Source organism: Staurois parvus, unplaced genomic scaffold (assembly GCF_062004578.1).
Source record: "Staurois parvus isolate SC_StPar_1 unplaced genomic scaffold, SC_StPar_1.0 ptg003051l, whole genome shotgun sequence".
NCBI classification, from domain to species: domain Eukaryota; kingdom Metazoa; phylum Chordata; class Amphibia; order Anura; family Ranidae; genus Staurois; species Staurois parvus.
The window spans coordinates 117,010-129,872 of NW_028320847.1; the positions used below are offsets into that span (position 1 = coordinate 117,010).

A 12,863-nucleotide genomic window follows, 5' to 3' on the forward strand; every position below is an offset into this window, starting at 1 on the left:
ATCCTCTACGCCCCGCCCGCTTTGTACATCCTCTACGCCCCGCCCGCTTTGTACATACTCTACGCCCCGCCCGCTTTGTACATCCTCTACGCCCCGCCCGCTTTGTACATCCTCTACGCCCCGCCCGCTTTGTACATCCTCTACGCCCCGCCCACTTTGGGGATATGACATCATCCAATGAATAGGTGTCCTCTGTGTATCCCCGGAGATTGTGGCATGTAGTGTGCTGGAAGATCTGCCAGATGGAGATCTGTGTGTGTGTGGGGGGAGGGGTTTGTCCTCTGTGGGGGGAGGGGCGTGTCCTGTGTGGGTCGGAGTCTCCCTCTAGTGGAGGCAGAGGGCTGTGAAGGCGGATCCCGGCCGGTCTCGTACGCTCCTCCCCCTCCGGTCACAGACCAGGCCAAGGTTACAGTCTCTGTGGGCGTGGCTTATCCGTGACAGAAATGTTTGACATTATCGGGGACAGTATCTGGGCGGGGATGTCAAGACGAAAAGGCGGGGCGGGGGCGGAGCCTCATGTTCGCTCAGGACACGGCGGATTCAATGGGTTTCTAGATCACCTACAAGAAGCCACACCCACATAAGGAGGAGAGGGGATGGACAATGGGCGTGGTCTGAAATCCCTTTTCTGTCTCTATCCGCTTTTTTCCGGCTCAAGCCCCGCCTCCTCCTCCGTTTTGGGATTTCCGGTCTGCGGCTATAAGATCTGACACCAACGTATGCCCTCTGCTCCGCCCCCTCCGTCCCGCCCCCAGAATAGACGACACGCCTCCATAGGCTCCCATATCGGAAGAAGATCCTTCCACACCACGCCCCCTACAAGCTCCTCCCGTCCAATCACATCCTACCGCTGAGTATACGAGGGAGGAGTCTCCAGAACACCACCCCCTCCTCTCCGCACTACAACTCCCGGCATCCCCCTCTCCCATCACATGATCCGGCAATGGGCGGAGCATCGTCTGCTTATTGACCTTCCTGAGCCGCTGTGACCATGATCCGTCTCAGCCGATCCGTCCTCAGGTGATCGACCGATCCCACCAACCCCCACACTGATCCCCACTTCTACCCCCACTGATCCCTACCACCGATCCCACCAACCCCCACTACCGATATCACCAACCCCTCCACACTGATCCCTACTCCTCCCCTCTACCAATACCACCCCTCCCCCACTGATCCCTACTCCCCCCCACTGGTCCATACCCCTCCCCCCCACGGTCCCTACTCCTCCCACCCCATGGTCCCTACTCCTCCCCCACCACCAATCCCTACTCTTCCCCCCCCCCCACCGATCCCTACTCCTCCCCCCCACCGATCCCTACTCCTCCCCCCCCCCCACCACCACCGATCCCTACTCCCCCCACCGGTCCCTACTCCTCCCCCTCACCCATCCCTACTCCTCCCCCTCACCCATCCCTACTCCTCCCCTCCCCCGATCCCTCTCCCTCCACCAATCCCTACTCCTTTCGTCCCCCCACCAATCTGTACTTCTCCCCCCACCACTGATCCCTACTCCTCCCACTGATCCCTACTCCTTCCCTCCTCCCACTGATCCCTACTCCTCCCCTCCTACTGATCCCTACTCCTCCCACCAATCCTCACTCATTCCGTTCCGCAACGATCCCTTTTTCCTCCCCCCACCAATCCCTACTCCTCCCCTCCCCCCAACAATCCCTACACCTCCTCCCACCGATCCCTTCCTCCCATGATCCCTATGCCTCCCCACAACGATCCCTTCTCCTCCCCCTCCACCGATCCCTCCCCCTCCCCTCCACCGATCCCTACTCCTATCGTCCCCCCACCGATCCCTACTCCTATCGTCCCCCCACCGATCCCTATGCCACCTCCCACCGATCCCACCCCCCACTGATCCTTACCCCTCCCCACCACTGATCCCTACACCTCCCCTCCCCCACCACTGATCCCTACACCTCCCCTCCCCCACCACTGATCCCTACACCTCCCCTCCCCCACCACTGATCCCTACACCTCCCCTCCCCCACCACTGATCCCTACACCTCCCCTCCCCCACCACTGATCCCTACACTTCCCCTCCCCCCACCACTGGTCCCTACACTTCCCCTCCCCCACCACTGATCCCTACACCTCCCCTCCCCCCACCACTGATCCCTCCCCCTCCTCCCACTGATCCCTACTCCTCCCCTCCTCCCACCGATCCTCACTCATTCCGTTCCCCAACGATCCCTTTCCCCTCCCCCCATGATCCCTCCCTCCACCGATCCCTACTCCTCCCCTCACCCTAAAAATCCCTACACCTCTTCCCACCGATCCCTTCCCCCCATGATCCCTATGCCTCCCCGCAACGATCCCTTCTCCTCCCCCACCACCAATCCCTACTCTTCCCCTCTCCCCACCATCAATCCCTACTCTTCCCCTCCCCCTACCACTGATCCCAACTCCTCCCCTCTCCCCCCATTGATCCCTACCCCCCACACACTGATCCCCCCCCACTGATCCCTCCCCCCTGCCGATCCCTACCTCTACCCCCCGCCGATCCCTACTCCAGACCTTCCCACCCAATGTCCTCCGTATTGTCCATCACCAGACCTCCCACCCAATGTCCTCCGTATTGACCATCACCAGACCTTCCCACCCAATGTCCTCCGTATTGTCCATCACCAGACCTTCCCACCCAATGTCCTCCGTATTGTCCATCACCAGACCTTCCCACCCAATGTCCTCCGTATTGTCCATCACCAGACCTTCCCACCCAATGTCCTCCGTATTGTCCATCACCAGACCTTCCCACCCAATGTCCTCCGTATTGACCATCACCAGACCTTCCCACCCAATGTCCTCCGTATTGTCCATCACCAGACCTTCCCACCCAATGTCCTCCGTATTGTCCATCACCAGACCTTCCCACCCAATGTCCTCCGTATTGTCCATCACCAGACCTTCCCACCCAATGTCCTCCGTATTGACCATCACCAGACCTTCCCACCCAATGTCCTCCGTATTGTCCATCACCAGACCTTCCCACCCAATGTCCTCCGTATTGTCCATCACCAGACCTTCCCACCCAATGTCCTCCGTATTGTCCATCACCAGACCTTCCCACCCAATGTCCTCCGTATTGTCCATCACCAGACCTTCCCACTCTTCTCTCGACCAATGTCTTCCATATTGTCCGTCACCAGACCTTCCCACTCTTCTCTCGACCAATGTCTTCCATATTGTCCGTCACCAGACCTTCCCACTCTTCTCCCGACCAATGTCCTCCATATTGTCCGTCACCAGACCTTCCCACTCTTCTCCCGACCAATGTCCTCCATATTGACCATCACCAGACCTCCCACCCAATGTCCTCCGTATTGTCCATCACCAGACCTTCCCACTCTTCTCTCGACCAATGTCTTCCATATTGTCCGTCACCAGACCTTCCCACTCTTCTCCCGACCAATGTCCTCCATATTGGCCATCACCAGACCATACCACCCACCGATATCTCCATATACTGACCAAGTTTCTCCATTGTGACCATCACCGCACCATCCCACCTATCTACAAACCAGTGTCCTCCATACCAACTCAAAAGACCAACCCATGTACAAATCTCTGCATATAGCATCCAACATCCTTTGGTGTTTAGCAGACCTGGCACTTGTTATATTGTGGGGGGCGGGATGGATAATCCTGTTTTTGATGCCTCTGATTGGTTGTGTTGCAGGTTGCCGGCCGCCAGCGTGAGAGCTTATGCTCAAACTGTGGAGGTATGTGTGGGGCCCTATGCATTTTCATTGGAGGAGATGACTAGACCACATCTACCCCTCCTCTGTGCTCCCACCCATCTCCCAACAAATGTCCTCCATATTGTCCATCACCAGAATCTCCCACCCAATGTCCTCCATATTGTCCATCACCAGACTCTCCCATCCAATGTCCTTCATACTGGGGTAGAAGACTAGACCACACCTACCCTTCCTTGTTCTCATTGGGGAAGATGACTAGACCACACCTACCCCTCCTTGTTCTCCATGGGGGAGAAGATTTGACTACACCTACCCCTCCTCTATCACTCATGACATCAACTGAAGAATAAGGGTGGGGCTTCCTATAAAGGGGTGGGGTGGAGATTATTGGATAACGTTTTGTGGTGTTTTATCCGTGAGATATGATTCCAGCAGGTGGGTACAGTATGGTGGACGTTTGAGGTGTCGATGGGTACGGTAAACGGGCTGTACAATGTGTGGTGGAGCCCACTGGTGGCCTTAAATGGCAGATCTTTTGATTTTCTATTGTCGGGGATCAAAGAGAGTTCTTAGACTCTTGGAATACAGATATGTTTATAGTCTACAGCCGTGGCTAAAAGTTTTGAGAATGACACAAATATTAATTTTCACAAAGTCTTCTGCTTCTGTGCTTTTAGGTCTTTTTCTCAGATGTTACTCTGGTGTACATGAAGGTATATATGAAGTAGAATGACGAGCTTTCCATACGTGTCCAAGGTTTTTATTGACAATGACATGAAGGTTATGCAAAGAGTCCATATTTACAGTGTCGACCTTTCTTTTTCAAGACCTCTGCGATTTCCCCCTGGCATGCTGTCCACATGCAGTCTGGGCCACACCCTGACTGATAGCAGCCCTTTCTTGCATCATCAATGCTTGGAGTTGGTCAGAATTTGTGGGGTTTTATTTGTTCACTTGCCTCTTGAGGATTGATCACAAGTTCTCAATGGGATGAAGGTCTGGGGGTTTCCTGTCCATGGGCCCCATATTTTGATGTTTGATTCTCCAAGACACTTCGTTATGACTTTTGCCTTATGGCAAGGTTCTCCATCATGCTGGAGGAGGCAATGTTCCTCACCAAACTGTTCTTGGATGGTTGGGAGAAGTTGCTCTCGGAGGATGTTTTTGGTGGTGTTCTCAGGCAGAATTGTGAGTGAGCCCACTCCTTTGGCTGAGAAGCGACCCCCTCACATGAATGGTCTCGGGATTCTTTGCTGTTGGCATGATGTAGGACTGATAGTATTGCTCACCTTTTCTTCTCTGGACAACTATTTCTCCGGATGACCCAATCCCCAAGGGATTCGTCAGAGGAAATTACTTTCTCTCAGTCCTCAGCAGTCCAATTGATGGACCTTTTGCAGAATACCAGTCTGTCTCGAAGGGTTTTCCTGTAGAGTAGCGGCTTCTCTGCTGCCCTTCGCCAGGGAAGCGGCTTCTCTGCTGCCCTTCGCCAGGGAAGCGGCTTCTCTGCTGCCCTTCGCCAGGGAAGCGGCTTCTCTGCTGCCCTTCGCCAGGGAAGCGGCTTCTCTGCTGCCCTTCGCCAGGGAAGCGGCTTCTCTGCTGCCCTTCGCCAGGAAAGCGGCTTCTCTGCTGCCCTTCTTGACACCAGGCCATCATACAGAAGTCTTCTCACTGTGCATGCCGATACTCACACCTGTCTGCTGCCATTCCTGAGCAAGCCCTGCACTGGTGGTTCCCCGATCCCGCAGCTGAATCCACTTTAGGAGATGGTCCTGGTGCTTGCTGGACTTTCTTGGGCACCCTGAAGCCTTCTTCACAGCAATTGAACCTCTCTCCTTGGCGTTCTTGATGATCCGATAAATGGTGGATTTGGGTGTAGTTGTAGTAGCAGCCATATCCTTTCCTGGGAATCCCTTTTTGTGTGAAGCGATGATGACGGCGTGTGGTTCCTTGGAGGTAAATTCATATTTGTGTCGTCCTCAGACCTTCTGACCCAGGCTGTATAGTTGCCCTCTGCTGGTACATACAGTGAGGAACAGAAGTATTTGAACCCCCTGCGATTCTGCAAGTTCTCCCACTTCTCCATCATGGAGGGTCTGACATTCACATTGCAGGGGATTCCCACTCTGAGGACAGAATTCAGGAGATCACATTGTATGATTTGTAAAGAATGTATTTGTCTCGCACGGCTGAACAGAAGGATTTGAACCCCTGAGAAGATCCGTGTTAATATTTGGTACAGAAGCCTTTGTCTGCAATTACAGAGGTCAGACGTTTCCTGTAGTCCTTGGCCAGGTTTGCACCTCAACAGGGATTTTGGCCGACTCCTCCACACCGATCTCCTCTAGATCTGTCAGGTTTCGGGGCTGTCGCTGAGCAACACGGAGTTTCAGCTCCCTCCAAAGATGTTCTATTGGATTTAGGCCTGGAGACTGGCTAGGCCACTCCAGAACCTCGATATGCTTCTTATGGAGCCACTCCTTGGTTCTCCTGGCTGTGTGCTTCGGGTCGTTGTCATGTTGGAAGACCCAGCCACCACCCATCTTCAATGCTCTGACTGAGGGAAGGAGGTTGTTGCTGAAAATCTCACAATAAATGGCCCCATTCATCCTCTCCTTAATACAGTGCAGTCGTCCTGTCCCCTTCGCAGAAAAGCACCCCAAAGCATGATGTTACCACCTCCAAGCTTCACAGTAGGGATGGTGTTCTTGGGGTGCAACTCATCCTTCTGTTTCCTCCAAACACAACGAGTGAAGTTTAGACCAAAAAGTTCTACTTTTGGTCTCCTCTGACCACATGACTTTCTCCCATGCCTCCTCTGACCACATGACTTCCTCCCATGCCTCCTCTGCATCATCCAGATGGTCATTGGCAACCTTCAGACGGGCCTGGACATGTGATGACTTGAGCAGGGGAACCTTCAGACGGGCCTGGACATGTGATGACTGGAGCAGGGGAACCTTCAGACGGGCCTGGACATGTGATGACTGGAGCAGGGGAACCTTCCGTGCAATGCATGATTGGAAACCATGACGGCGTAGTGTTCTACCGACAGTGACCTGTGAAACTGTGGTCCCAGCTCTCTTCATGTCATTGACCAGCTCCTCCCTTGTAGTTCTGGGCTGATTCCTCACCTTTCTTCTCATCAGTGATCCCCCACGAGGGGACATCTTGCATGGAGCCCCAGTCCGAGGGAGACTGACAGTCGTCTTTAGCCTCTTCCATTTTCTAACAATTGCTCCAACGGTTGATCTATTTTCAGCAAGCTGCTTGGCAATTGCCCCGTAGCCCTTTCCAGCTGTGTGGAGGTCCACCATTTTGTCTCTGGCGTCTTTTGACAGCTCTTTGGTCTTGCCCATGGTAGTAGTTGGCGTCTGACTGACTGTGGGATGGACAGGTGTCTGTAAAGAGCTCAGACAGGTGCTACTAAGTGAGATGAATGAGTGGAGTAGAGGGGGGCTTTATAAAGGGGCAGTAACAGGTCTTTGAGAGCCAGAATTCTTGCTGCTTCTCAGGGGTTCAAATACTTCTGTTCAGCCGTGCGAGACAAATACATTCTTTACAAATCATACAATGTGATCTCCTGAATTCTGTCCTCGGAGTGGGAATCCCCTGCAATGTGATCTCCTGAATTCTGTCCTCGGAGTGGGAATCCCCTGCAATGTGATCTCCTGAATTCTGTCCTCGGAGTGGGAATCCCCTGCAATGTGATCTCCTGAATTCTGTCCTCGGAGTGGGAATCCCCTGCAATGTGATCTCCTGAATTCTGTCCTCGGAGTGGGAATCCCCTGCAATGTGAATGTCAGACCCTCCATGATGGAGAAGTGGGAGAACTTGCAGAATCGCAGGGGGTTCACATACTTCTGTCCCTCACTGTATATGCCCAACAAGGACCAGCAATGTACTGGAACCTCGCTGGACTGGAGTGGTTATGCCGGGATGGTGCATACAGCTGCAGGCGTCATCCAGGGATCGTTTTTGTTTTTTTTCCAGCCGGCAATCGTCTTTCATGTGAAAGCGATCCTAGCCGCTAATTAGCTTCAGGATTGCTCTTACAAGCAGCAGGAAGGGAGCCCCTTCCCCTCCACCGCCTTCTGTGGCTTCCTTGGACTCTTCTGTCCCACAGGGGAATCTGAGAATGCAGCCGGCAGTTCCGCTGGATGACCATAGAGCTGACCAGAGACCAGAGTGCCTCCAAACATCTCTATGGTCTAAGAGACCAGAAGCTACAAGCTTTTTATTTCCGTTTCGCCGGATATAAACTGCGCCATTTGTAAATTGGGAAAGCGTTCGATCACAGCGATCTTGGTGAGAAGATGGAAGGGCAGAGGAGAGATCTAGAGTCTGATAGACCCCAGATTTCTCAGAGAAGAGGACCTGTCACTGTCTATTGCTGTCACTGGGGATATTTACATCCCCTGTAATAGCAATAAAAGTCATTGGGGGGGAAAAAAAAAGTGAAAGGGACCCCCCGTGTAAAAAATAATAAAGCAAACTAATAATTTAAAAAAAAAAAAACTCGCCCCCATCTTCATGCGCAAAGGCAAACGCAAGCGGCGGTCCCAAGGCGGTATGTAAACAGATCGCACCATCCATGTGAGGTATCGCCGCGAACGTCAGATGGAGGGCGGTCATTCCAGCACTAGACCTCCTGTGTACATGTAAGATGGGGCACTTAAAAGGGCTTTTGAAGCATCGCCCACGGATAATGAAAAGTTTGTCACCGTTGCGTGGGGCGTGCGCACTTTTAAAGCACATCATGTTTGGTATCCATTTACTCAGCGTGACATCGTCTTCTAGATTTTATGACTGTGGCCTGGTTCCTAAGAATCATCCCCCCTATTCATGTGAGCCTTATCAGCTTCTAATTGGGGCGGAGTTGAATGCTCATTTGAGCATCTCCCTATAAATTTAGTTCAGCTCATGGGGGAGATCTCTGATGGGGGTGCTGCTTATGATGGAGTGCGGCTTTGAATGAGTGCAGAGCAGTTAAACACAGCAGTTGAACTAAAGCAGGAGAACTTAAGCAGCAGGAAGACACAACAACAGCAAGAAACTCTACTGCACGCTGGACAGACTGCAAGGAAACACCCCGGGAAACATCTCTTACATACCTGAGTCCCACTCCGTGTACCTTTATATAATACGCCCCTCTTCTCCTCTTCATATTACTATCCTCTGTTCCCAAATCTCATTTCTTTACCCCTCTGCTCCACCCCAAAACTTGTACATCTACCCCTCATTGCTATCATCTCCCTACTACTGCTCTCATCACCTCCCCAAAATGCCTCTTCCACTCCTCCTTCTCATTTTCCTCTCCTCTGTTCCCAAAATCCATTCACTATATCCCTCTGCTCCTCCCAAACATTTGTATATTGTGTCCTCACTGCTTCCTTCACCCCTCTACGGCACCCACCACCTCCTCCTATTACTCCTCTCCCACTGACCCCAACACCTCCACTAGGAGTTTCTCACGCTCCTGCACATCCCGCTCCCATGCCACCTTTCTTACCCTTCTCCTCCTCATAACCGCGGGGGACATCTCCCCGAATCCTGGCCCTCCACCACCTCCCTCACCCGCACAAAACCCTCCCGCCTCCACGTCCTGCCGCAACCCCCGCAACTTAGTATCTGTCCCCCTGCTCCCTAAAATCTCCCCCCGTTTTCATGTGCACTCCTGAACGCCCGATCGGTGTGCAACAAGCTTACCGCCATCCACGACCTCTTTGTTTCCGGCTCCCTCAACCTCCTGGCGATTACGGAAACCTGGATCCAGCCCACTGACTCTACCTCCCCTGCTGCACTCTCCTATGGAGGTCTCACCTGGACCCACTCACCCAGGCCTAACGGTCGTAAAGGTGGTGGGGTTGGTCTGCTCCTGTCACCGCAGAGCACCTTCCGAGTCCTCCCAAACCCCCCCTCCCTATCCTTCTCCTCCTTCGAGGCCCACTGAGTCCGACTATTCTCCCCAACCCCCCTGACGATTGCTGTGATATACCGGCCTCCTGGATCCATATCCCGCTTCCTGGAAGACTTCTCCTCCTGGCTACCCTTCTTCCTCTCCTCTGAGCTACCCACTATCATCCTTGGGGATTTCAACATCCCTGTCAACCTCGACAACCCGGACACATCCCATCTCCTCCACTTAACCTCCTCCTTTACACTTGCACAGTGCATACAATCCACCACCCACTCCGACGGTAATATCCTGGATCTCGTCTTCTCCAACCGCTGCGCTCCCCACAACCTCACTAACACCCCCTTCCCTCTCTCTGACCACAACCTGATCACCTTCTCTATCTCCTCGTCCTCCAACACCTACCCCTCCAAATGTCACACTACTACCAGCCGTAACCTCCGCAACCTGAACCCTGCCCCCCTCCACTCTGCAGCTGATCAACTCCATGACAGCATCCTCCCCCTGTCCTGCCCCGACTTGGCTTTGACCGCCTACAACAATGCGCTGTCAACAGCCCTTGACTCACTAGCGCCTTTAACCACACGCAACATCAGACCCCGACCGCTCCAGCCCTGGCAGACTGATCACACCAAAACCCTCAAACGACAAAGTCGTGCCCTGGAGCAACTATGGCGCAAAACCAAATCCCAACAAGCCTTCACCCGCTACAAATCTGCCTTCCACACCTACACCTCCTCCCTCCATGCTGCCAAACAGGCCTACTTCTTGACCCTCATCAAGGCCCTCTCCTCCAATCCTCGCCGACTCTTCTCCACCTTCAACTCTCTACTCTCTCCACCCCCACCTCCACCCAGCACCTCACTCACCACTCCCCGCCCCCACCCAGCACCTCACTCACTGCCCTTGAGATTGCCAATCACTTCAAAAACAAGATTGACACAATTCGCAAGGACATTGCCGCAACTCACACGCCTTCTCAACCCGTCCCCTCTCACACAGCTACCCCCTCATCCCCCCTCCCCCTCGACATAACCCACAGGGACTTCGTCGCTGCTCAAACTCCCTCCAACCCCCTTCCCCCTCACTCAGCTACCCCCTCTACACCCTCTCCCACGGCCCCACCACTGCTCTGACCTCCTCTCCCACCCCACCCTACATTCCTCATACTGAAGCTCCCCCAACACTCCGCACCTTTGACCTTACTACCATCGAGGAAGTCTCCAAGATCCTCTCTGATGCCCGCCTCACCACCTGCCCCCTTGACCCTATCCCCTCACAACTCCTACAACCTCCCTCCCCCTCCATCCTACGCTCCCTCACCCACATCTTCAATCTCTCCCTCTCCTCCGGCACTTTCCCTTCCCCTCTGAAACACACATCACCCCCATACTTAAAAAGCCCTCCCTGGACCCCAATGACCCGAACAACCTCAGACCCATCTCCCTACTCCCATTTACATCTAAACTCCTCGAGCGCCTAGTCTACGCCCGCCTATGCTCTCACCTCAACGACAACAACCTCCTCGATCCCCTACAGTCCGGCTTCCGTCCCCTACACTCCACCGAAACTGCCTTACTCAAACTCTCCAACGACCTGCTAACCGCCAAAGCTAATGGCCACTATTCAGTGCTCCTACTCCTTGACCTCTCTGCGGCCTTCGACACAGTCCACCACCCCCTCCTCCTCAAAAAACTACACTCCCTCGGCCTCAGAGATTCTGCTCTCTCCTGGCTCTCATCCTACCTGTCACAACGCTCTTTCAGCGTTACCTATAATGCCACCACCTCCCTCTCACTCCCCCTCTCTGTTGGGGTCCCTCAAGGCTCTGTCCTCGGGCCCCTTCTCTTCTCCATCTACACCTCCTCCCTCGGCCAACTCTCACGGCTTCAACTACCACCTCTATGCCGACGACACACAAATCTATCTTTCAACCCCCCACCTCACCCCCTCGGTCTCCGCCCGAATCACACACCTGTTGAGCGACATATCAGACTGGATGTCGCTCCACTTCCTTAAATTGAACCTCTCCAAAACCGAGTTTCTTGTCTTCCCCCCCAGCCCGGACACCACCCCCCATTGACTTCTCCATCATGTCCAACAACGCCACCATCAAACCCGCCCCGCAGGCCAGAGTACTTGGTGTCATTTTGGACTCCAACCTATCCTTCCAGCCCCAAGTCCAATCTTTAACAAACTCGTGCAGACTCCACCTCCGCAACATGCAGACTCCGCCTCCACAACATGCAGACTCCACCTCCGCAACATCGCCAAAATCCGCACGTTCCTAACTCCAGAAACCACTAAACAGCTCATCCCCTCCCTCATCATATCACGACTCGACTACTGCAACTCCCTCCTCACTGGCCTGCCTCGCCGCTGGCTATCCCCGCTTCAGTCCATCCTGAATACGGCTGCCAGACTCATTCACCTTTCCAACCGCTCCGTTTCCGCCACCCCCATCTGCCAATCCCTCCACTGGCCTCCACTCAGTGTCCTCCACCCCCCTCTGCCAATCCCTCCACTGGCCTCCACTCAGTGTCCTCCACCCCCCTCTGCCAATCCCTCCACTGGCTTCCGATTGCGCAACGGATCAAATTCAAAATCCTAACACTGACGTACAAAGCCGTCCACCATACTGCCCCGAACTACATCACTGACCTAATATCCAAGTACCGCCCAACACGCACACTCCGCTCCTCACAAGACCTCCTTCTCTCTAGTTCCCTGGTTTCCTCCTCCCATGCCCGCCTCCAGGACTTCTCCAGGGTGTCACCCATCCTCTGGAACTCCCTGCCCCAACCCATCAGATTATCACCTACTCTCCTCTCCTTTAGGCGCACCCTGAAAACCCATCTCTTCAGGGAAGCCTACCCTACCCCCTGCTAACTTGCCGACCTCCTCCACTCTTCCTACCACTCCATCCCCCACAGCTATTTCCTCCTGTACCACCACCTCCTCCCTCCTAGATTGTAAGCTCCAAGGAGCAGGGCCCTCGATCCCCTCATGTATCACATTGTATTGGTATTGTTCTGTCACATGTTCTGTCCCCCTTTGTAATGTACAGCGCTGAGCCAACTATTGGCGCTTTATAAATACTGTATAATAATAATGATAATAGATTTTATCAAACAATTGGGCAATATATTGTGTTTTTGTGCATTAATATTCTAAAGGGTGTATTTAAAAAAAAAAAAAAAGTTTGAAAAATCGCTGCGCAAAAATTGTGTGAC

At 53.6% G+C, this 12,863-nt stretch overlaps 1 protein-coding gene across 1 annotated transcript in view; it reads left to right on the forward strand.

Annotated features, from left to right (window-relative positions):
• Window positions 1-886: 886 nt before the first annotated feature.
• LOC149428664 (very long-chain acyl-CoA dehydrogenase, mitochondrial-like) overlaps window positions 887-12,863 on the forward strand; it is a 29,439-nt gene continuing 17,462 nt past the window's right edge. The window contains 2 exon segments of the mRNA XM_089667140.1: window positions 887-1,020; window positions 3,692-3,734. Of these exon segments, the coding sequence (XP_089523266.1) occupies window positions 992-1,020; window positions 3,692-3,734 (72 nt within the window). The 5' untranslated portion in view covers window positions 887-991.